Source organism: Jaculus jaculus, chromosome 9 (assembly GCF_020740685.1).
Source record: "Jaculus jaculus isolate mJacJac1 chromosome 9, mJacJac1.mat.Y.cur, whole genome shotgun sequence".
NCBI classification, from domain to species: domain Eukaryota; kingdom Metazoa; phylum Chordata; class Mammalia; order Rodentia; family Dipodidae; genus Jaculus; species Jaculus jaculus.
Window position 1 is genome coordinate 97,382,816 of NC_059110.1, and position 26,070 is coordinate 97,408,885.

General features: G+C 43.0%; 1 protein-coding gene across 1 annotated transcript in view; it reads right to left on the reverse strand.

Annotated features, from left to right (window-relative positions):
* The window catches only part of Rps6kb1 (ribosomal protein S6 kinase B1), a 45,773-nt gene extending 19,707 nt beyond the window's left edge, over window positions 1-26,066 (reverse strand). Inside the window, exons 1-5 of the mRNA XM_045158025.1 lie at window positions 25,875-26,066; window positions 14,041-14,090; window positions 9,150-9,270; window positions 7,504-7,572; window positions 1,166-1,313 (exon numbers count right to left, since the gene is read on the reverse strand). Of these exons, the coding sequence (XP_045013960.1) occupies window positions 1,166-1,313; window positions 7,504-7,572; window positions 9,150-9,270; window positions 14,041-14,090; window positions 25,875-26,015 (529 nt within the window). The 5' untranslated portion in view covers window positions 26,016-26,066. The remainder of the gene's footprint in view (window positions 1-1,165; window positions 1,314-7,503; window positions 7,573-9,149; window positions 9,271-14,040; window positions 14,091-25,874) is intronic.
* Window positions 26,067-26,070: the final 4 nt, after the last annotated feature.

A 26,070-nucleotide genomic window follows, 5' to 3' on the forward strand; every position in this document is an offset into this window, starting at 1 on the left:
AGAAAAATCATTTGGGTTATATCACAGTATCTGCTCTAGGCAAGAATTGATGAATGCCAAAATTGTTGAAGATGAAAGCTTCATGAGAAATGAAATACCTTAATTATCTCAGAAAATCTCCCCTCAAAAGATACCTTGTAATTACAAAAGGGGAAACCAGCAGACTCCCCCTTAGACATGTGAATAAAGTGAATGTCACCAGTAGTGAGACAAAGATATAAATATTATGCACCTCCTGCTCTGAAACACTCGGAAGGACACATCATCATTTCAAAAATCTTGTTAAAGGGCTGGAGAGATAGTTTAGCAGTTAAGGCACTTGCCCACGAAGCCTAAGGATCCAGGTTCAATTCTCCAGGTCCCACGTAAGCCAGATGCTCAAGGTGGCACATGCATCTGAAATTCGTTTGCAGTGGCTGGAGGCCCTAGCATGCCCATTCTCTCTCTTTCTCTAATAAATTAGTAAAATAAAATAATAAGTCTTTAAAAGAAAAATCCTGTTAAAGCTGATAACTGAAAGCCTGGAATGATGGTGCGCGCCTTTAATCCCAGCACTCAGGAGGCAGAGACAGGAGGATCACCATGAGTTCAAGGCCACCCTGAGACTCCATAGTAAATTCCAGGTCAGCCTCGATTTTAGAAATTAAACACTGAAATTTTAAAGTAAAGGGAAATAATGTCTTACAACACTTTTTGTTGAGTCAGGATTTCACTAAATAGACTAACTAGCCTTGAGGGAATGTGCCTGCCTTCCACAGTGATTAAAGGCGTGAGCCACCACCACTGCCTTATAACACTCTAAGTAGCTCAAAACTCACAGCTATCCTGCTATCCTCCTACCTCTGCCTCCCAAGTACTGGGATTAAAGGCATGTGCCACCACACCTAATACTAGAAAGAAATATTTTAATGGATTATCTGAATTACATACAGTATCCCACTTCATCTTATTTTATTGAACAATAATTACAAAGGGATTTAGGCAGAATCTTCAAGATAGGAAAAAATTTTCAAAAAGTTTCTTGCATATTTGTTCACATCCTTACTTCAATGTACTCATCAAGTTTAAGAAAATCGAAATGGGAAAAAGCATTTTCAACTGGAAAATAATGTTATCACCCAGGTTCTAAAGCAAATGTAAATCATCACACAAAGTCTATACTGACCGCTGAGATACTCAAGGATGAGGTAGAGTTTTCCACCGGTCTGAAAGGCATAAATTAAGTCCACAATGAAGGGATGCTTTACTTCCTCCAAAATATTCCGCTCTGCTTTCGTATGAGCTGTGTCTTTAGCATTTCTTACTATCATTGCCTAAAGGAAAAGAGATGACGATAAGAACAAAATAGTGAACATGTTTAGTCTAGAGCAACTACAAAAACCTACTTTGTGCTTTTCTGACCAGTATGCACTAATTCTCACTAGAAACTGGAACGGGGTAATGGAAGATAATTCACTACTTACACACATCTAAACCATTTGGGATTTTTGCAGTTAACATATAAATAAAAATCTATGTATATTTCTAGGAATCTATAAACAGATCAAGATTATGCATATATTATGTAACAACTGAGTGTCTGGTAGGTTTCAGGTTTTGTGTCAAAAGAACAGAAGGAGTGCCCTGACCTTAGAACCCAGAGTTTTAGAAAAAAGATAAAGTCAATAGAGCACTATGCGCATGCAGGGAACTGCATTCTCCATGGCAAAGCCACCTTCCTGGAAATGCTGATACTAAAGCTACACCTTGAGAAGTTAGTTATTAACATGAAATGAGAAAGGCAAAAAAGGCATTCCAGTGGAAAATAAGCCTGATGGATGTGTCTGGGGTGCCTATACAAGCAGTTCAATATAGCAACAAGTGGCCAGGCATGGTGGCGCACGCCTTTAATCCCAGAACTCGGGAGGCTGAGGTAGGAGGATCGCTGTGAGTTCAAGGCCAGCCTGAGACTACACAGTGAATTCCAGGTCAGCCTGGGCTAGTGTGAGACCCTACCTCAAAAAACAAACGATAGATAGATAGATAGATAGATAGATAGATAGATAGATAGATAGATAGATAGATCGATCGATCGCAACAAGTGGTTACAGAGAAAACTAGCAAAGTAGAGAGAGGCCAGGAAATGGAAAGCATCTTAGAGGCAAAGAACTGCTGGGATGAGTATGAGTAATACTTAATTTGATGAAAAGCAGTACTAGTGGATCTATGGGATTTAAAGGAAGAAATTAGATTAGTTTGAGGACAAGTAGAGGAAACAAAGATATGTGACCTATAACTAAGAAAATGGAGAGAGAGTGCTTTAATTCTAGCACTTAGGAGGCTGAGGGAGGAAGATGGCTGTGAGTTCAAGGCCTCCCAGAGAGTACAGAGTTCCAGGTCAGCCTGGACTAGAGTGAGACCCTACCTCAAAAAAAAACAAAATAGGGCTGGAGAGATGGCTTAGCAGTTAAGCGCTTGCCTGTGAAGCCTAAGAACCCCGGTTTGAAGCTTGATTCCCCAGGACCCATGTTAGCCAGATGCACAAGGGGGTGCACGCGTATGGAGTTTGTTTGCAGTGCTGGAGGCCTTGGCGCGTCTGTTTTCTCCCTCTCTCTCTCTCTACCTCTTTCTCTGTCACTTTCAAATAAATAAAAAATAAACAAAAATTTAAAAAAAAATAAAGCCAGGTGTGGTTAATCCCAGCACTTGTGAGGCAGAGAGATTACTGTGAGTAGGAGGCCATCCTGAGACTACATAGTGAATTCCAGGTCAGCTTGGGCTCTGTAGAGCAAGATCTTACCTGGAAAAACCAAAAACCAAGCCAAAACAAAATAAATAGACTAGATAGATAGATAAAAGGACTGAAGAAAGGAAAGAAGGAGGATGGTTAACAGACAAATTCTTTTCTTTTTAGCTGGGTGTGGTGACACATACCTCTAGTCCCAGCACTCTGAAGGCTGAGGTATAAGGTAGAGGTACGAGGTTTGAGTCCAGCCTGGGGCTACACAATGAGCTGTAGGTCAGCCTGGGCTACAGTAGACCCTGCCTTAAAAAAAAACCCAAAAATTCTTTTTTTAAACTATCGGAAGAAAACAAGTCATTTGAAATTAATAAACATTTTTTTAAAAAAAAAAGTTGGGTCGGGCGTGGTGGCACATGCCTTTAATCCCAGCACTTGGGAGGCAGAGGTAGGAGGATCACTGTGAGTTCAAGGCCACCCTGAGACTACATAGTGAATTCCAGGTCAGCCTGGGCTAGAGTGAGATCCTACCGTGAAAAACCAAAAAAAAAAAAAAAAAAAAAAAAAGTTGGGCTGGAGAGATGGCTTAGTAGTTAAGGCACTAGCTGAAAAGCCTAAGAACCCAGGTTTAATTCCCTAATACCCACATAAAGCCAGATGCACAAGATGGTGCATGTATCTTGAGTTCGTTAGCAGTGGCTAGAGGCCCAGGTGCGCCCATTCTCTCTCTTTCTGTGTGTCTTTCTCTCTGTCAAATAAATATATAAATCCCACGTTAGCCAGATGCACAAGGGGGCGCACGCGTCTGGAGTTCGTTTGCAGAGGCTGGAAGCCCTGGCGCGCCCATTCTCTCTCTCTCCCTCTATCTGCCTCTTTCTCTGTCTGTCACTTTCAAATGAATAAAAATAAAACAAAAAATATTAAAAAAAAAATATTAAAAAAGAAAGAAAGAAAATGCAGGGTGTGGGGGTACACACCTTTAATCCCAGCACTTGGGGGGCAGAAGTAAGATCGACATGAGTCACCCTGGACTACAGTGAAACCTTACCTTGAAAAACCAACCTCCCCCCAATAAAAAAGAAAAAAATGTCCCTAAGAGCAAGAAGTCATGGTTTACTTCTGTAATCCCAGTACACTGATGGCCCAGTGGGCAGGAGAATTTCCTAGAAGCTCATGGTGAGCATAGCAAAGAATAGGAGGGTGAGATCTAGGGAGGTACTTGCTCAGACAAAGTGAAAACTAGCAGCAAAGTTGAAAGCTGTCCTTTGACCTCACTCCACACATGTGTTGTGGCATGTGTGTACCCATATTCACACACACAAACTTGGCCTCACATGTACATACACACACAATAAATAAATTAGGGAGTCAGAGGCTAGGAGTTCATCTCCTGGAGCTCTTTAGCATTTGTATAAAAGAAATATTAGTGCCTCCCAAACAGACATCTCCTGCCCAAATTCCTTAGCTAAGCTCTATACTTCTGTACTCAACAACCTGCTTAATATTTCTGTTTGGCTACCAGCTACATCAACTAAGTCTAGCTATATGAGAAGGAAAAGGCTGACCATGGGGGCACATACTCACAAGTAATGCCAGCAATTGGAAGTGATGAAGCAAAATAGCCATCATGGCTACAGTCACAAAATAAAATAAAAATGTAATTTTCTATTTTATTTTTAAAATTATTTTTATTTATTTGCAAAAGAGGGAGCACACCAGAGCCTCCTACTGGTGCAATTGAACTCCAGATGCATGCGCCACTCTTGTATGGCTTTACATGGGTACTGGGAAATTTAGCTGAGGCCATTAGGCTTTGTAAGCAAGGGCCATCTAACCAGTCCTCTATTTTATTTTACTTAGTGCATTAAAACAGAGTCTTTCTTTAATCCAGACTGACATGAACTAATTAAGTATCCCAATCTGGCCTTGAATTCATGGTGATTTTTATCTCAGCCTTCCAAATGCCTGGTTTATACAGGTGTAAGCCACAACATCTGGCTTCAAAACCATAATTTAGAAAAAACTGGGCTGAAGAGATGGCTTAGTGGTTAAGACGTTTGCCTGCAATGCCAAAGGATCCTGGTTCACCTCTCCAAGGCCCATGTAAACCAGATGCACAATGGGGTGCATGCATCTGGATTTCATTTGCAGTGGCTGGAGGCCTTGGCATGCCCATTCTCTCTTTCTTTCTCTCTGCCTCTTCCTGTCTCTCAAATAAATAAATTAAATTAAATATATATTTGAAAAAAGTATCTTCATACGCTCTTTCCCAAATCAAGTGGTCACCAAAACAAGAAGCAGGGAACAAACTAAAGACACATGGCATGCAGAAAGCAGGATGCAAACTGAAGGAGAAAAGTTTCAATGACTGTGATAAGTAAAAGAAGTATAATGATGACAGGTATGCCTTGATAGCTAACAGCCCAGATAGAATAGAAGCTTCCTAAAGAAGCTGTGGTGGTATACAACTATAATCCCAGCACTCAGGTGAGGATACAGACAGGAAGTTTGGGAGTTCAAGACCAGCCTTTGCTACAGAACAGAGGCCAGCCTGGGCTATATGAGACCCAGTATCAGAAAAAGGGTGTGGTGGTGCATGCCTTTAATTCCAGCACTAGGGAAGCAGAGGTAGGAGGCTTACTGTTTGAGGTCAGCCTGGGCTACCATAAGAACCTACCTCAAAAAAAAAAAAAAAAAAAAAACAAAGCCAGGTGTGGTGGTACATGCCTTTAATTCCAGCACTTAGGAAGCAGAGGTAGGAAGACTGCCATGAGTTTGAGGCCACCCTGAGACTACATAGTTAATTCCAGGTCAGCCTGGGCCAGAGTGAGACCCTACCTTGAAAAACCAAGGGAAAAGAAAAAAAAAAACAAAAACAGGGCTGGAGAGATGGCTTAATGGTTAAGGGGCTTGCCTGCAAAGCTTAAGGACCAGGTCTCACGTTAGCCAGATGCACATTGTGGCACATGCATCTGGAATTTGTATGTAGTGGCCCTCTCTCTCACCCTGTCTCTAATAAGTAAATAAATAAAACAATAAAGAATTTTTTTATAAAGAGGCCAGGCATGGTGGTACATACCTTTAATCCCAGCATTTGGGAGGCAGAGGTGGGAGGATTACTGTGAGCTAAAGGCCACCCTGAGACTACACAGTGAATTCCAAGTAAGCCTGGACTAGAGCGAAACCCTAACTTGAAAAAAAAATTTGTGTGTGTGTGTGTGTGTGTGTAAAGATGAAGAAAGCTGGGCTGGAGAGATGGCTTTGTGGTTAAAGCTCCTGCCTGCAAAGCCAACAGACCACGTTAGACTCCCCAGGACCAGTGTAAGCCAGATATACAATGTGGTACATGCAGCTGGAGTTCATCTGCAGTGGCTTAGAGGCCCTGGCATGCCCATTCTCTCTCTCTCTGCCTCTTTCTGTCTCTCAAATAAATAAATAAAATTTTAAAGCCTGGTGTGGTGGTATGCACCTTTAATCCCAGCACTTGGGAGGCAGAGGTAGGAAGATCACCATGAGTTCAAGGCTACTCTAAGAGTACATAGTGAATTCCAGGTAAGCTGTACATGGTGGTTTGTGCCTATAATTCCAGCATTTAGGAGGCTGAAGCAGGATTATTACTGTGTATTTAAAGCCAACTTGGGCTAACGTGAGACCTAAAAAAATGGGGGGGATTGCTGAGCAGGCATATTCTCTACTTCCTCCCCGCTGATGTGATGCTGACTGTCTGCTCCTGCCATGCATCTCCCCACCATGATGGGCTTCCCCTCAGAACTGTAAACTGAAATAAATCCTTTTCTTCCATAAGCTGCTTCTCATTGGGCATTCTGTCCTAGCAATGAGAAAGTAACCAATAACATGACATGAAAAGGCATTTTACAATGTGGTTGGAAGGTGTGAGAAAACAAAAGAGGGCTGGAGAGATGGCTTAGCAGTTAAGGCATTTGCCTGCAAAACCTAAGGACCCAGGTTCAATTCCCCAATACCCATATAAGCCAGATGCATATAAGCCAGATGCATAGGGGCGCATGCATCAGAGTTGGTTTGCAGTAGCTGGAGGCCCTGGTGCGCCCATTCTCTCTCTCTCTGTGTCTCTGTGCCTCTTTCTTTCCCTCAAAAAAAAAAAATATATATGGAAAAGGCTCAGTAGTTAAAGGTGCTTGCTTGCAAAGCTTTCTGGGCTGGGTTCAATTCCCAGGCCACTCACATGAAGCTGGATTGGTATTCATTTGCAACAGCAAGAGACACTGGTGTATGCACAAAACAAAAATTTAAAAACATAGAGAGATCATACACAGCTAGAAGCCAACAACTGTAAGAGTTCTCCTTTTTATCCTCACCAAAAATAAAACAGTAAAAATTAACAAACTATAATACATTCTATGAGGATAATTGTTATGTCTAAACTTTTTTACTTCCTGGGTTTTTTTTTTTTTTTTTTGAGGTAGGTTTTTTGTTTGTTTGTCTTTGTTCTGCTTTATTTTTGTTTTTTTTCCAAGGTAGGGTCTCATTCTAGCCCAAGCTGGCCTGGAATTCATTATGTAGTAGTCTCAGGGTGGTCTTGAATTTATAGCAATCCTCCTACCTCAGCCCACCAGAGCTGGGATTAAAGGCTTTCTTCCTGGTTTTGGTGCTACAGTTAAACCCAGGGCCTTTTGCATGCTAAACATGCACTCGACTTCTGAGTTACAGCAACAGCTCCTAAAGACATACTCCCCAGAGAATTTTATGACAGAATGTTATATGATGACAAGAATTCATTGAGTGGAGAGGAGGAAAGCAATCACCTTTTTAAGCACCTTCATGGCAAATATCTTCCCAGTATTTGCTCCTGTTACTTTTCGTACTTGAAAAACCTGGATAAAGAGGTGTGTTTGTATGTTATTAAAAGTCAAACCATGTCATCCTCCCTTAATTCCCACTTACAAGAAACACATTATATATACTTTGTATTGTAAAAACTAGCACAGTAAAGGACTTTGCCCAAAATGACCCATTAAAAGACACCACATTTTGCCAGGTATGGTGGCGCACTTTCATCCCAGCACTTGGGAGAATTCAAGGCCACCCTGAGAGTACATAGTGAATTCCAGGTCAGCCCAAGCTAGCATGAGACCCTACCTTGGGGAAAAAAAAAAAAAAGGAAGACCATGTTTCAAGATTTACTGGTGAAAGAAATCTAAAAAGTGAGCTGTACTGTTTGGTCTGGTGGCAGTGTTGGGAAATAGCCATCTAAGAAGCACTTTATACATAACCTAAAACCACTTACTATCAGGGATCCCAAAGTTAACAAATTAAATTGTAAGTTGTTCACAGACTTCTTCCATAGATGCCACAGTTATTGCTCCATATAAATAAAACCAATAATAATTAGCAGGACATGAATTTACTCATTACATTAAGATAGCTAGTTCTGAAACATTTTAATAGCTAAATTATGTAAGATTCAAACTGGGAGTAGTAACACACACCACTGATCCCAGCACATGGGAGATTAAGGTGGAAGGAACACCATAAATTTGAGGGCAGCCTGGGCTACAGAGTGAGTTCTAGACCACCCTAGACTACAGTGAGACCCTGCCTCAAAAAAATCAAAAACCAAAAATGAAATATGCAAGATTCAAAGTGTATGCGTTACAAATTCAGGATGATTAGAATATACTATTGTGTGTACTTACCTTTAAGAATAACTACAAATGACACACTGTGCACAACTTAACACTATCTAACAGCATGCATAATTCTCAATCCCAAACAAATTGTTATCTAAATTGTCTTTGGAAAGAATGGCTAGGATATAAGCTTTCTTGGGCAGAACACATAAGGGAGGCTTTAGAGCACTCTGGGTAAAAGTGAAACTAGAGACTCCTTTCTTATATTCTTCTAGCTTTCCTGCATATTTCTTAAATGTGGTAAATTGGAGAAATTAATTCAGAATAAGGTCTCAGCAACAGACAGTTTAATATGAATGACCTGAAAGTAAGGAGTGGCTTGTGTTTAAAGAGAGTAGTACACAAGGAACCATTTAACCAATGGAAAGAATCAATACTCTAGTAACAGATCCCTTTGGTAGTTATCTATTTATTTATTCAACAAATACTGAATCACTGAGATTTTTGTTTTGTTTTATTTTTCTTGTGGCAGGATCTCACTCTAGCCTAAGCTGACCTAGAATTCACTATGTAGTCTCAAGGGCCTCAAATTCACAGTGATCTTTCTACCTCTGCCTCTCAAGTGCTGGGATTAAAGGCGTACATCACCACACTTGGCTCTGAGATGTTTTTATGCATGTGGTGGTAGGAAAAGGAAGGGAAACCAACCTTTTGATACCCCTCAAATCATACCAAGTCACAGACATGCTCTATGCTAGGGCCAGTGCACGAAAATCAATCTACACAAGACAGAAAAGAGCTGTTTCAAATATACTTCCTACCTTTCCATAGCCCCCTTTACCAAGTACCCGAAGTAGCTCAAAACATTCTGGTCTGATTTTTTCTGGCCCTCTGTTCACACTAGTTTCTGAGATTTCAAATTTCTCACAATGTTCCAAGCCACTGGAAAGAAAGACAAAAACCACAAGTCAATTTGCAAACAGTGAAACTATTTCCAGCACACTGTTAGAAAGGACAGGTCAAGATTAGGGTGAACTGATAATTGTTCATCTGCTTGCTTACAGAATGTATTGTTATTTATTCCTTCTCATAAGCATCAAGACCACGAGGCTATAGAAAATGGAACAAAGCCATTAAGATGATAAAGGAAACAATCTCCTTAGTTTCCAAGTTAGCACACTTAAAATACCCATAAAATTAGGGATTATCATTTTCTGCAATTTCAGCACACATGCACACACACACAAATCTGCTCACAAACCACATTGAAACACATATACACAAAAAACTTTTTTTTTTTTTTTTTTTTTGGCTTTTCAAGGTAGGGTCTCACTCTAGCCCAGGCTAGCCTGGAATTCATTATGGAGTCTCAGGGTGGCCTCGAAGTCACGGCAATCCTCCTACCTCTGCCTCCCGAGAGCTGGGATTAAAGGCATGCGCCACGACACACAGCAACACACACAATTTTTAATTAAAAAAATTTTTCTGTGATAACTCTTCTCTCCTGTTCGCTAGGAATCCTCTTTAGTATTGATTATAAATGACTGGAATAATTCTAGAACATTTTGGCTTTGCTAATTGTTAAAACTGATTATTAATGTGCCGTGTATATTTCATCGTTTTGATGCCAAAATGAGAAATGAGCTGTGCACCAAAACGAAGTTCATCATCAAAGACCACATGTGGTATTGTTAAATGAATTAATAAATGTACTTAATATAAAAAAAATTCTGGACTGGAGAGTTTGCTTAGTGGTTAAGGTGTTGACTTCAAAGCCAAAGGACCCAGGTTTGATTTCCCCAAGACCCACGTAAACCAGATGCACAAGGGGGTGCATGAGTCTGGAGATTGTTTGCAGTGGCTTAAAGCCCTGGCACACAAACTCACTCTCTCTCTCTTGAATAAATAATTTTTTAAAAATTCTGGGCTGGAGAGATGGCTTAGCGGTTAAGGAGTTCCACGTTAGCCAAATGCACATAGTGATACATGCATCTGGAGTCTGTTTGCAGTGGCTAAAGGCCCTGGTGTGCCCATTCTCTCCCTCCCCCTCTCTCTAATAAATAAATATTAAAAAAATTCTGCTGTTGTGTGTTGGCGCACACCTTTAATTCCAGTACTTGGGAGGCAGAGGTAGGAGGATTGCCATGAGTTCAAGGCCACCCTGAGACTACATAGTGAATTCCAGGTCAGCCTGGACTAGAGTGAAACTTTATCTTAAAAAAACAAAAAAAAAACAAAATAAATTTTGCCTAGCACTTGGAGGCAGAAGTAGAATTGCTGTGAGTTCAAGACCAGCCTGGTACTACAGAGTGAGTTCCAGGTAAACCTAGGCTAGAAACCCTAACTCAAAAAACAAAAACAAAAACAAAAACAAAACAGAACAAGAACAACAAAAAAGACCAGGGCTGGAGGGATGGCTTAGCAGTTAAGGCATTTGCCTGCAAAGCCAAAGGACCCAGGTTCAATTCCCTAGGACCCATGTTAGCCAGATGCACAAGGGGGCACACGAGTCTGGAGTATGTCTGCAGTGGCTGGAGGCCCTGGCAGGCTCATTCTCTCTCTCCCCCCCCCTCTTTCTCTGTCAAATAAATACATAAAAATAAATTTTTTTTTAAAAGACCAATTTTTTTCTTTCTTTCTCTCTCTCTCTCTTTTTTTTTAACTTTACTTATTTATTTATTTGAAAGAAAGACAGAGAAAGAATGAGCATACCAGGGCCTCTTGCCATTGCTGCAAACAAACTCCAGACACATACATCACTTAAGCAGTGCCTGAAACCTCTGAGCTCCCGGGCCCCAAAATTTCTTTCTTTCTTTTTTTTTGGTAGGATCTCACTCTGGCCCAGGCTGACCTGGAATTCACTATGGAGTCTCAGGGTGGCCTCAAACTCACAACAATCCTCCTACCTCTGCCTCACAAGTGTTAGGATTAAAGGTGTGCACCACCATGCCCAGCTCCCCAAAAATTTCTTTTAAACTAAAAAAAAAAGGGTGGTTGAGCTAAGGAGATGGCTCCCTCTATACCAAGGCTCTTTACTTCATGGCTGAGCACAGAGCAAACAAATCTTCATGCTCAGAACTTGGTTAACATAAGGTTGCTTCACACTCTTTATAATGATGTATGACAATGACTAATAATGTAATAAAGGATTTTGGGGGCACTGATACAAATCTTTCTTTCTTTCTTTTATTAAATGGGCACACCAGGGCCTCTAGCTACTGCAAACAAATTCCAGACACATGTGCCACCTTGTGCATCTGTCCTATGTGGGACCCGGAGAATCAAACCTGGATCCTTAGGCTATGCAGGCAAGCACCTTAACCAGCCCACAAATTTTTTAGTATGGTTAGAAATACAGGGTTCTAGGCTGGCATGATAGCACACGTCTCCTACCTCAGGCGGCCAATGTAAGAGGATCACTGTGAGTTCAAGGCCAGTCTCAGACTATAATAATTCCAGATAAGCCTGGGCTAGAGTGAGACCTTACCTCAAAAAAGAAAAAATTAAAAATTGTGCTGGTTATGGTGACACATACCTTTAATCCCAGCACTTGGGAGGCAGAGGTAGGAGGATCACTATGAGTTCAAGGCCATCCTGAGACTACAGAGTGAGTTCCAGGTCAGCCTGGGCCAAAGCAAGACCCTACCTTGAAAAACAACAAAAAAAATTGCTGGGCTTGAGAGCTCGCTTAGCAGTTAAGGTGCTTGCCTGTGAAGCCTGAGGACCAAGGTTCAATTCCCTAGGACTCAAGTAAGTCAGATGTACAAGGTGGCTCATGAATCTACAGTTTATTTGAAGCAGCTAAAGGCCCTGGCATGCTCATTCTCTTGTGTGCCCAAATAAATTTAAAAAAAATTTTTTTTTTTTTTAAAAGACTCTTAAACAAGGAGTGGTGACACACACCTTTAATCTCAGCACTTGGGAGGCAGAAGTAGGAGGGTCACAGTTCAAGGCCACCCTGAGACTACATAGTGAATTCCAGGTCAGCCTGGGTTAGTGTGAGACCCTACCAAGAAATAAATAAATAAAAATTTAAATTAAAAAAAAATTTTTTTTAAACTCTAAATGTTTGGGGGCTGGATAGATGACTTAGTAGTTAAGGTACTTGCCTGGAAGACCTAATGACCCAGATTCATTTCCACAATACCCATATAAATCCAGGTGCACAAAATGTAACATGCATTTAGAGTTCATATGCAGCAGTTGAAGACCCTGGTGTACCCACTCATTCTCTCTCTGAGCTTGCAAATACATAAATTTAAAAAAAAAAAAAAAAACAGGGCTGGAGAGATGATATAGCAGTTAAGTCACTAACCAGCAAAGCCAATGGACAGAGGTTCAAATCTCAGGTACCCACAAAAGCCAGGTGTACAAGGTGACACATTTGTCTGGAGTTTGTAGGAACTAGAGGCCCTGGCATACCCATTTTCTCTCTCGCTTCCATCCCTCTCTCTGCCTCTTTCTCTCAAATAAATTAATTTTTTAAAAGAAGTGATTTGGGGCTGGAGAGATGGCTTAGCAGTTGAGCACTTGCCTATGAAGCCTAACGACCACAATTTGAGGCTCATTTCCCCAGTATCCACGTAAGCCAGATGCACAAGGTGGTACAAGCAGTCTGGAGTTTGTTTGCAGTGGCTAAAGGCCCTGATGTGCCCATTCTGTCTATATATCTGCCTCTTTCCCTCTCTGTCACACTCAAGTAAATAGAAATTTTAAAAAATTTTGTAAAAATAAATAAAAAGAAGAGCAGGGCATGGAGGCACACGCCTTTAATCCCAGCACTTTGGAGGGAGAGGTAGGAGGATCACCATGAGTTCAAGGCCACCCTGAGACTACATAGTGAATTCTAGGTCAGCCTGGACTAGAGTGAGACCCTACCTAGAAAGAAAGAAAGAAAAAGATTTTGGCTGGCAAAATGGGCTAGCAGTTAAGGAGCTTGCCTGTAAAGCCTAAGGATCCAGGTTCAATTCCCCAGTACCCATGTAAGCCAGATGCACAAGGCAGCACATGTATCTGGAACTCATTTGCAGTGGCTAGAGGCCCTGATAGGTCCATTCTCTCTCTTAAATATTTAAAAAAATAAATAAATAAAAAGCCAGGCATAGTCATGCACACCTTTAATCCCAGCACTCAAGAGGCAGAGGTAGGAGGATCACTGTGAGTTTGAGGCCACCCTGAGACTACATAATGAATTCTGGGTCAGACTAGGCTACAGAGAGACCCTACCTCAAAAGATCAATCAATCAATAAAAAATAATGCTGGGTGTGGTAGCACATGCCTTTAATCTCAGCACTTGGGAGGCAGAGGTAAGAGGATCCCTACCAGCTCAAGGCCACTCTAAGAATACATAGTGAATTTCAGGTCAGCCTGAGCTAGAGTAAGACCTTACCTCAAAAAAACACCTCTAGATGTCACATTGGTCAACTCAATAAACATAATTTAGCCAGGAGTGATGGTGCACACCTTTAATTCTAGCACTTGGAGGCAGAGGTAAGAGGATTGCTATAAGTTCGAGGCCAGCCTGGGACTACAGAGTGAGTTCTAGCTCAGACTGTGTTAGGATGAGACCCTACCTCAAAAAAAAAAAAACTAATTTTTATATTTGAGTAGATATTTAAGAACAGGTTATTGGACTCACTTGATAGCTATGAACTGGTATGAGCTACTTGAAAGAAACACAACACAATGAAAATCTTTTCATAAACACTTACAGTTCATATGGTCCAACTCCCCCATGGTCCATGCTTTCATTTAACTGACCCTGAAAAATATGTTAAGTTTAGAAATAAATAATCTCATAAATGTAAAAGTTTAATGATTTACCCCACAAAATGAGATAAGAATAAATGAAATAAAAACCAGCTCAAAAATTTTCTCTTCTTCAATACATAGGAAAACCTGCCTTGAGAAAAAAAAAAAAAATGAAAAGGACTAAAAGGGAAAGAGCAGAGAAAAAGCTACACACTGTGGGCTGGAGAAATGGCTTAGTGGTTGAGGCACTTGCCAGCAAAGCCAAAGGACACAGGTTTAACTCTAGTACTCATGTAAAGCCTGATGCAAAAGGTGGAACACATGTCTGAATTTTGTTTCCAGTGGCTGGAAGCCCTACTGTGTCCATTCTCTCCCTACATGTTTCTTTCTCTCCTCTCAAATAAATAAATATTTTAAAGAAAAAAACTACACACAGACTGGACAGATGGCTTAGCAGTTAAGTCACTTGCCTATGAAGCCTAAGGACTCATGTTCAACTCTTCAGGTCCCATGTAAACCAGACACTCTCTCTTTCTCTCATTAAAAAATTGTTTTAGGGCTGGAGAGATGGCTTAGCGATTAAGGCACTTGCCTGTGAAGCCTAAGGACCTAGGTTCAATTCTCCAGGTCCCACGTTAGCCAGATGCACATCGTGACACATGCATCTGGAGTTTGTTTGCAGCAGCTAGAGGCCCTGGTGTGCCCATTCTCTCTCTCTGTATCAATAAATAAATAAAATGATTTTTTTTTAAATTGTTTTAGTCCGGGCTTGGTGGTACATGCCTTTAATTCCAGCATTTGGGAGACAGAGGTAGGACGATCACCATGAATTCGGGGCCAGCCTGGTACTACAGAGCCTGGGCTAGAATGAGACCCTACCTCCAGAAAAATAAATGAAGTTGTTTAATTTTGCTTTTGATGCTAGGCATTGAACCCAGCAAGGCTTGTGCATGCTAGACAAGCAGTCTACCACACACCTACATCCCCAGCCCTACAGACTCTGATTTTGAAAAAGATATACTAGGAAAAAAACAGTCTTTCAATAAATGGTGCTGGGACAACTGGATATCCACATGCAAAAGCCTGATTTCTACCCTTTTTCAAAATATACATTTAAAAAAAGGGAAGCCGGGCGTGGTGGCACACACCTTTAATCCCAGCACTCGGGAGGCAGAGGTAGGAGGATCGCAGTGAGTTCAAGGCCACCCTGAGACTACATAGCGAATTCCAGGCGAGCCTGGGCTAGAGTGAGACCCTACCTTCGAATAACCAAAAAAAAAAAAAGGGGAGAGAGAAGTGAAGGCTGGTGATAAAGGACTGTAATCCCAGTGACTTGGGATACTGACATAGGAAGACCACAAATTCAAGGCCTGCCTGGACTGCAGAGTGAATCTCCAGTCAGCCTAGGCAAGTTGCTGTGACCCTGTCTTGGAAAGAAAAAGAGAATATAGGGCTATAACTCAGTGGTAGAGCACTTGCCTAGCATGTGTGAAGGCCCTGGATTGATCCCCAGCACAGCACCTCCCCCTCAGAAAAAGAAAACCCACAGGATAATATATAAAGAATAATTAGGAGGATGGAAGGATAGCTTGGCGATTAAGGCACTTGTGTACAAAGGCAAAGGACCCAGGTTCAATTCCCCAGGACCCACATAAGCAAGATGCACAAGGGGGTGCATGCATCTAAAGTCTGTTTACAATGGCTGGAAGCTCTGGTGCATCCATTTGTATGTGTGTATGTGTGTGTTCTCTTTCTCTCTCAAATAAAAATAATAGACAGACTGGGCGTGGTGGTTCACGCCTTTAATCCCAGCACTTGGGAGGCAGAGGTAGGTGGATCAAGGCTACCCTGAGACTACATAGTGAGTTCCAAGTCAGCCTGGACTAGAGTGAGACCCTACCTTGAAAGAAAAATAAATAAATAAATGAATAAATAATAATAGTAGACAGGTGTGCTAGTGCACAGCTTTAGTCCCAGCACTCAGGAGGCAGGGGCAGGAAGATTGCCATGAGTTTGACGCCACCCTGAGACTCCATGGTGAATTCCAGGTCAGCCTGAGCTAGAGTGAAACCCTATCTCGTAAAACCAAAAACAAACGTATCACAGGATGGAGATTTAACTCAGCAGTTAAGGCACTTGCCTGTGAAGCCTAAAGACCCAGGTTTGATTTTCCAGGACCCACATAAGCTAGATGCACAAGGTGGCACATGCATATGGAGTTCATTTACAGAAGCCCTGGCATACCCATTCTTTTTCTCTATCTGCCTCCTTCTCTCAAATAAATAAATAAATAAATAAATAAATTTAAAAAGGTATCGCTTCCCAGTCTTTTAGCTAAAATCAAATGTTAAAAACGGGTAATATGGGCTGGAGAGATGGCTTAGCAGTTAAGCGTTTGCCTGTAAAGCCTAAGGATCCCGGTTCGAGGCTGGATTCCCCAGGATCCACGTTAGACAGATGCACAAGGGGACGCGTGCATCTGGAGTTCGTCTGCAGTGGCTGGAGGCCCTGGCGCACCTATTTTCTCTCTCTCTCTCTCTCTCTATCTATCTGCCTCTTTCTCTGTCGCTCTCAAATAAATAAAGGAAAAAAAAGAACCAAAAAACTTTTTTTTAAAAAAAGGGTAATAGGCCAGACGTGGTGGCGCACACCTTTAATCCCAGCACCCAGCACTCGGGAGGCAGAGACAAGAGGATTTCTGTGAGTTCAAGGTCACCCTGAAACTAAATAGTGAATTCCAGGTCAGCGAAGGCTAGACTGAGACCCTACCTTGCAAAAAAAAAAGATAAAGAACTAACTTCTCAGGTTGGAAAGATGGCTTAGCAGTTAAGGCGTTTGTCTGCAAAGCCAAGGGATCCTGGCTCGACTCTCCAGGATGCATGTAAGCCAGATACGAAGGTGGTGCATGCATCTGGAGTTCATCTGCAGTAGCTGAAGGCCCTGGCATGTCCATTCTTTCTCTCCCCCTCCCTCCCTCTCTCTCAAATAAATAAATAAAATGTTTATTTAAAAGAACTAACTTCTCTCAGATGTGATAATTGGTGCTACATAATTATTTTTTCTTTAATGTTAGTTTAACTTAATTCTAAATTAAAGACCACAGAGTAGTTAACTCTGAACCACAACTTTGAAGCCACCTCTCAAGATATGCCCTCAAGGTATGTCTCAGAGCTGGCTAGCTTGTTACCAACTCCTGTCATTCTATGCTCAGAACTTCCTACCGTTACTTTCTGGAGCAGAAGCAGCTGAGGCACATTTCTTTTCTGCTGCTCACTACTGACTTACTTTAGCAGTGTCACAAGAAATTAGCTGGATAACATTATGCAGTGCATACTGACAACATTTCTTCAGCAAGAAATTCTTTATTCACAAATTTTCCCTGCTGTTTTAGGTTTTATGACTCATTCAATGTTTTTTCAGTGTGCTACTATGGTAAAACAGAATCTTGCTCACCCAAAGCATCATGTAAGATACACTGTTTTCAGTGGGGCATGGTAGTGCACACCTTTAATCCCGGCACTGGGAGGCAGAGGTAGGAAGATCACTGTGAGTTTGAGACCAGCCTGAGACCACATAGTGAATTCCAGGTCAGCCTGAGCTAGAGCAAAACCCTGGGGGATGGGGGAGGGGCATACTGTTTCAAACTAGCTCATCTCAATAACTAGTTGCAACTTTAAATTTAAAACATATGAGGGCTGGAGGGATGGCTTAGCAGTTAAAGCATTTCCCAGCAAAGCCAAAGGACCCAGGTTCGATTCCCCAGGACCCACGTTAGCCAGATGCAAAAGGGATCGTGCCCATTCTCTCAGTCTCTCTCTCTCTTTCTCTGTCAAATAAATAAATGTATTTTAAAATGTATATGAATTTGCAGGATGCTGGAGTGGTGATGCACACCTTTATTAATCCCAGCACTCGGGAGGCAAAGGTAGGAGGATCACCGTGAGTTCAAGGCCATCCCTGAGATTACATAGTGATTTCCAGGTCAGCCTGGGCTAGTGTGAAACCCTACCTTGAAAAACCAAAAAAAAAAATTTCAGTAGCCAGGTGTGGTGGCACATGCCTTTAATCCCAGCATTTGGGAGGCAGAAGTAGAAGGATAGCGTTAGTTCGAAGCCAGCCTGAGACTACATTGTGAATTCCAGGTCAGCCTGGACTAGAGTGAAGCCCTACCTCAAAAAGAAAAAAAGGGCTGGGGCTGAAGAAATGGCTTAGCAGGTTAAGGTGCTTACCTTCAAAGTCTAAGGACCCAGAATTGGTTCCCCAGTCTCATGTAAGCCAGATGCATATGGTGGTGCATGGGTCTGGAGTTCATTTGCAGTGGCTAGAGGCCCTGGCACACCCATTTCTCTCTCTCTCTCTGTGTGTGTGTGTGTGTGTCTCAGGGGCAAAAAGTGCTAGCTTGCAAAGCCTGCTGGCCTAGGTTTGATTCCCCAGTAACCACATAAAGCCAGATGCATAAAGTAGCACATGGGTCAAGAGTTCATCTGCAATAGCAAGAGTCCCTAGCACACCCATAATAAATAAATATTTTTAGGCTGGGAAGATGGCTCAGCCTTAAAAGTGCTTGCTCCAAAGCCTTCAGGCCCAGGTTCAATGCTTCAGTACCCACGTAAAGGCAGATGTACACAGTGGTGTATGTGTCTAGAGTTCATTTGCAGAGGCAATAGGCCCTGGAGTGCCCATACTTACTTTCTCTTTCTCCCCTCACAAATAAGTATTAAAAAAAAAAAAAAAAAAAACTGGGCTGGAGAGATGGCTTAGCGGTTAAGCGCTTGCCTGTGAAGTCTAAGGACCCCGGTTCGAGGCTTGGTTCCCCAGGTCCCACGTTAGCCAGATGCACAAGGGGGTGTACGTGTCTGGAGTTCGTTTGCAGAGGCTGGAAGCCCTGGCGCACCCATTCTCTCTCTCTCCCTCTATCTGTCTTTCTCTCTGTGTCTGTTGCTCTCAAATAAATAAATAAATAAAAATGAACAAAAAAAAAAAACTTAAAAAAAAAAAAAACTTTTAAACTGGGCATGGTGACACACGCCTTTAATCCAAGCACTTGAGAGACAGAGGTAGAAGGATCACTATGAGTTCGAGGCCACCCTGAGATGACAGTGAATTCCAGGTCAGCCTGAGCTAGAGTGAGGCCTTATCTCAAAAAGCTTTAAAAAAGAAAGAAAGAAAGAAAGAAAGAGAGAAGGAAAGGAAGAGAGAGAAAGAAAGAAGGGCTGGAGAGATGGCTTAGCGGTTAAGGCATTTGCCTGCAAAGCCAAAGTACCCAGGTTCAATTCCCCAGTACCCACGTAAGCCAGATGCACAAAGGGGCGCGCATGCATCTGGAGTTTGTTTGCAGTGGCTGGAGGCCCTGGTGAGCCCATTCTCTCTGCCTCTCTCTCAAATAAATATATTTTTTTAACTAAAAAAAAAAAACAACAACAAAAAAACAACTTTTAAATACCTAAAAAAATTAAAACCACAATGATTCAGGGCTTGGGGTATTGCTGGTGATAGAAAACTTGTCTAATATAAGCAAGGTCCTGGGCTCAATCCCCAGCACTGGAAAGAAAAAAGAAGGTGAGGTGGGGGGGGAGGGATAGAGTGGGAAGACCACTCAGTCAGTAAAGTTGTCATTGCTTGCCTTGCACCAACATGAGAACCCGAATTTGATGCCCAGAACCCACATGGTAGGGCAAGCTTGTAATCCCAGGACTAAAGAAGTAGAAACAGGTAGATCCCTGGGGCTTGCTGGCCAGATAATTGAACCTAATTGAATTCCAAGCCAATGAAAGACCCAGTCTCAAAAAAAGATAGACAAGCCAGGCATGGTGGCGCACGCCTTTAATCCCAGCACTCGGGAGGCAGAGGTAAGAGGACTGCTGTGAGTTTGAGGTCACCATGAGACTATATAGAATTCCAGGACAGCATGGACCAGAGTGAGACCCTACCTCAAAAAACAAACAAACAGAAAGAAAGACAGAAAGAAACAAAGGGAAGGAGAGAAGGACAGAGGGACAGAGCTGGATATGGTGGCTCACACCTTTAATCCTAGCACTTGGGAGAGGGAGAGGAGAATCACCATGAGTTCAAGGCCAGGCCAGCCTGAATTACACAGTTGAGTTTCAGGTCAGTCTGGGCTAGAAAAAAGGGGGAGAAATGGCTCAGCAGTTAAGGCGCTTGCCCATGAAAACCTAGGACCTGAGTTCAACTCCCCAGTACCCATGTAAAGCCAAATGCCCAAGGTGGTGGATGTCGGGAGTTCATTGGCAGTAGCAAGAGGCTTGGTATGCCCATTCTCATTCTCTTTCTCCTCTCTCTCAAATAAATAAAATATCTTTAGGGCTGGAGAGATAGCTTAGCAGTTAAGGCAATTGCCAGCAAAGCCAAAAGACCCAGGAGACCCAGGTTCAACTCCCCAGGACCCAGGTAAGCCAGATGTACAAGGTAGCACAAAGTTCGTTTGCAGCAACTGGAGGCCCTGGTGCAGCCAATCTCTCTCTCTCTCTCTCAAAAAAGTGGGAGGGTTTGGGGTGCTGGCTTAGCAGTTAAAGTTAAAGCAGTTAAAGTAAAGTCTATCAGCCTAGGTTCAATTGCTCAGCACCCACAGAAAGCTAGATGCACAATGATGCACATGTGTGACCCCAACTTGTGCCTGAATCTGAAGCTGGCAAACCAGCTAGTGTGATATTTGTTTTGCACCCTGGCAGTTCATTTACAGTACCAAGAAACCCTGCCTCTAAGTTGTGCTCTACGTGTGCACCATGGCACACACACCCATACATGCACAAGTAAATAAATAAAATAGCAAACAAAAAATAACAAAAATAAACCATGTGAGCTGGAGAGATGGCTTATCGGTTAAGGCGCTTGCCTGTGAAGCCTAAGAACCCAGGTTCAATTCCCCAGTACATAAACCAAATGCACAAGGTGGCACGTGCATGTCAGGAGTTCATTTGCAGTGGCTAGAGACCAAGGCATGCACATTCTATCTGCCTCTCAAGTAAATAAAAGCCGGGCATGGTGGTGCATGCCTTTAATCCCAGCTCTCAGGAGGCAGTAGGAGGAGGACTGCCATGAGTTCAAGACCAGCGTAAGACTACATAGTGAATTCCTGGTCAGCCTTGGCCAGAGTGAGACCCCACCCTGAAAAAAAAAATTAAATTAAATTAGAAAAAATATACTTTTTTTTTTGAGGTGGGTTTGAGGTAGTTAGGGTCTCACTCTAGTCCCAGGCAGACCTGGAATTTATCTGTAGTCTCAATCCTCCTACCCCTGCCTCTTGAGTGCTGGGATTAAAGGCATGAGCCACCATGCTTGGCAGCATTTCTATTTTCTTTTAAATATTTTTATTTGATAGTGAGACAGAGAGAGCATGTGTATGGAAGCATCACAGCCTCTTGACAGTGCCAATACACTCCAGAAGCACGTGCCTATGCTTCTGGATTGTCTGGTTTTACTTGAGTACTGGGGAATTGAACCTAGTCTGGAAAGCTTTGCAAGCAAGTACTTTTGACCACTCAGCCATCTCTCCAGCCCAGCACTTTTTTCAAAATTGTATTTATTATTAAGTCTAGGCATATCTGTGGGGAAAGCATGAAAATAATACTGGCAAGCTATTGCCTATGAATTAGTGAACTGTTCAATATCCCAGCTTTTTTTTTTAAGGTAGTCTTACTCCAAGCCCAGGTGGTCCTCCTACCTCAGCCTCCTGAGTGCTAGGAATAAAGGAATACAGCCCAGCATACTTTTTTTTTTTTTAATTTTTCACATTTATTTACTAGAGAGAGAAAGAGGCAGATAGAGAGAGAAGGAGTGTGCCAGGGCCTCCAGCCACTGCAAACAAACTCCAGGCACATGTACCACCTTGTACATCTGGCTTATGTGGGTACTAGGTAATCGAACCTGGGTTTGCAAACAAATACCTTAGCCGCTAAGCCATATCTCCAACAATAGCATAATTTAAGAATACTTAATTTATATTCTTTATTACATGTAACCCTCATTTTACTTCAAAGAAAAAAATATCAATTTCTTCTAGAGGTCACATACTGTGTATGTCCAAAGGGATCTAAACTTTTATATATATATTTGTTGTTGTTGTTTCAATTTATTTGAGAGTGACAGAGAGAGAAAGGGAGGCAGAGAAAGAGAGAGAGAGAGAATGGGCGTGCCAGGGCCTCCAGCCACGGCAAACGAATTCCAGATGCATGTGACCCCTTGTGCATCTGGCTAACATGGGTCCTGGGGAATCGAGCCTAGAACAGGGGTCCTTAGGCTTCACAGGCAAGTGCTTAACTGCTAAGCCATCTTTCCAGCCCTAAACTTTTTTTTTTAATTAATGACTCCCCCCCCGCCCAAGATAGGGTCTTGCTCTACCAGGTACCTGGAATTTGCTATGTAGTCTCAGGGTGGCCTGAAACTCATGGCAATCCTCCTACCTCTGCCCCCCACCCCCGAGTGCTGGGATTAAAGGTGTGCACTACCATGCCCAGCAAATGACTTCATTTTTTAAGAAAAGTATTTACTTTAAGCTGGGCATGGTGGCGCATGCCTTTAATCCCAACACTCAGGAGGCAGAGGTAGGAGGATCGCTGTGAGTTCAAGGCCACCCTGAGATTATAGTGAACTCCAGGTCAGCCTGGACTAGAGTGAAACCCTACCTCGAAAAACAAATATTATTTATTTATTGAGAGAGAGAGAGAGATAGAAAAAGGAAGAGAGAGAGAAACAGACAGACAGAATGGGCATGCAGGGCCTTCAGCTGTTGCAAACAAACTCCAGATGCTTGTGCTACCCTGTGCAGCTGGCTTACATAGGTACTGGGGAATTGAACCTGGGTCCTTTGGCTTTGCAGGCAAGTGCCTTAACTGGTAAGCCATCTCTCCAACCCAAAGGAGGAAATTCTATCAGTTCCACAAATGAAGTTATAAAGCAACTCTCCTATTCTGTTTCCTCCCCTGCCCTCCGGCACCAATATAACTGACCAGAGGATGGCATATATCATCAAAGTACTCCTGTATAGATTTTTAAATTGTATTTAGTGTTTGTAGTGTTTGATGAAAAGGCAAACTAGAGTGCCACATAAAAATGTAAGTTTAAGCACTCAGGAGACCGAGGTAGGAGGATTGTTGAAAGTTCGAGGCCACGCTGAGATTACATGGTGAATTCCAGGTCAGCATGAGCTAGAATGAGACACTACTTTGGTAAACCCAAAAAAAAAAAAAAAGAGGAAAAAATGAGTTTAGGGGCTGGAGAGATGGCTTAACAGTTAAGGTGCCTGCATTAGCCAGATGCACAAGTTGGCACATGAGGCTCTGACACAACCATTCTCTCTGTCTCAAATCGAAACAAATAAATAAATAATTTTTTAAGTGAGCTTAGGGCTGGAGAAATGGCTTAGCAGTTAAGGCACTTGCCTGAGAAACCTAAAGACCCATTTCCCAGTACCCACATAAGCCAGATGCCCAAAGGTGAAGTTCTTTTTGCAGTGGCTGGCAGCCAAGGTGTGCCCACTCTCTCTCTATCTGCCTCTTTCTCTCTCTCAAATAAATGAGTAATTAAATAAATTTTTCAAAATGTGAGTTTAGGGCTGGCAAGATGGCTTAGCAGTTAAGGTACTTGCCTGCAAAGCCAAAGGACCTTGGTTAGATTCCCCAGGACCCACGTAAGCCAGATGTACAAGGTGATGCATGCATCTGGAGTTTGTTTGCAGTGGCTGGAGGCCTGGCATGCCCATTCTCCCTCTCTCTCTCTTTCAATAAAAAGTGAATTTAAGCTGGGCACGGTGGTGCACGCCTTTAATCCCAGCACTGAAGAGGCAGAGGTGGATGGATCACTGTGAGTTTGAGGCCAGCCTGGGACTACATAGTGAATTCCAGTTCAACCTGGGCTAGAGTGAGACCCTACCAAAAAAAAAAAAAAAAAAAAAGTGCATTTAGGGGCTGGAGAGATGACTTAGCAGATTCAATACCCCAGTACCCACACAGGCCTGATGCACAAGGTGGCGCATGTGCCCGGAGTTTGCAGTGGCTGAAAACCTCAGCATGCCCATTCCCTCTCTCCCTATCTCTCTAATAAATAAAATTAAAATTTTTTTTTATGTGAGTTTAGGCCAGGCATGGTAGCACGCACCTTTAATTCCAGCACTTGGAAAGCAGAGGTAGGAAGAGGTAGTAGAATCACTGTGAACTCAAAAGCCACAAAAAAAAAAAAAAAAGAACACATTTCTTTCTCAATGTGCACCTTCTAAATTGTATGGTTTGGATTGAGTCAACTAGTTATGACAAGAACAGAACTACTTTTAAACCACTTAATTCCATCAAATGTTCGAAGTTCTTTATATATAACATTTCAACTTTTTAAAAAGTTTTATTTTTATTTATTTATTTGAGAGGGAAAGAGAATAGGCACACTGGGGTCTCCAGCCACTGCAAACAAACTCCAGATGCCTTCGCCACCTTGTGTAGCTGCCTTACATGGGTCCTGGGGAATCGAACCTGGGTCCCTTGGCTTTGCAGGCAAATGCCTTAACTGCTACGCCATCTCTCCAGCCCACATTTCATCTTTTTGTCAGCAGTGGGGCACAATTTACTTGCCATAGGAGGAAAACTAGGGTGTCCTAAGAAGAAAAGGAAGCCCCTATGCAGTTGCAGCAAACAGCTGGTAGCAGTCACAAACCCATGTATTCATATGGAGTTTAGGACCATGAGGTTTTCATTTGTCGTGAATAAACGCTTTAGCTTGACACTTTTAAACTTCAATACAATTTGTGTTTCTTCAATAAATATACCTTAGGAAAAAAAAAATGATGTTCTATTAAGAGTAAACTACTAAGGCAGTGGAATTTTTAAAACTAAGATTGTGCATTAGGAACAAAAATTCTAAACTTAGCACCCTAAATTTCAGCAAGGAAAGCCCTCACGCCACTATTCACAAGTCTCTGTTCAAGCAATTTATTTCTGGCAAGCAAAATCACAGCTGTCAACACTCTTTTCTTTCCACCACCCTAAAATTACATAAATTATTCTGAAAAAATATATAGACATCTTTAATTGGAAGGGAATTAACTTACAAATGCCGTGTGTCATTATGAATGTTTCTCTTTAAAAAGTCACACGGAAGAGGGTTAAAAATAAAAGGCAAAACAAACAAACCCTGGGTAGATGCGGCAGAGCCCCCTTGCTCCCGAAATAAAACTCCTGGTTGGCTGAAACAGCAGCGGCAGTACTACTCCCGACAGAAGTTTTCAGCTGTCACTTCTAACAGCTGAGCGCTTCCTAGGAGAGAAGCGACAGGCCGACAGGAGAGATGGTTGTGGGAAAAGTCTGAAGATTGAATACTGGGAATCTTAACACACTCCAAAGGGAACCCTCCGGCGCTTCGCTTGCACTTAACGGGAAGCGAGCGGGGGGGGGGGGGGACGACACCGAGCAAGACTGGCTCTCCCCACTCCCCCACCCCCCGAATGCACAAGCACAACACCGCCAACACTGAAGACCAACAGCTCCAGAAGCCGACCTCGGGACTTGTCTCCGGGTCTCTGCATCCACAGATGGCTCGGCGCTGCGCTGGTCTAAGGCTCCGGGCGAGAGCTGCACCTGCGAGCCCCGCAGAGGCCTCACCTCGGGCCAGGTCCACCCCGCCCGCTGCCTCCCCGGCTCGGCCCTGGCGGCGCCTGGGCAACACTACGTGCGCGCGTCTCGCCCGCGCCGCCCCGGCTCTCCACGCCCCAGGACACAGCGCCGCTTCCTGGGCCCGCGCCGCCGCCCCCGGCCCTGTCACCTCGGGCCCCTTCCCCCTCCCCGGGCCTCACCCCCTCCTCCAGCTCATCCTCAGAGCCTGCGTCCTCTGGCTGGTCCAGGTCGATGTCAAACACTCCTGCCATGTCCTCAGCTTCCCTGTCTCGGAAGTCAGGCGCTGGGTAAAAGCCGTCCCGCCTCCGTCGTCGCCTCATGGGCCCGGACCCGCCGCAGCCACCGCCGCCACTGCCGCCATCACCGGCCGCTTAG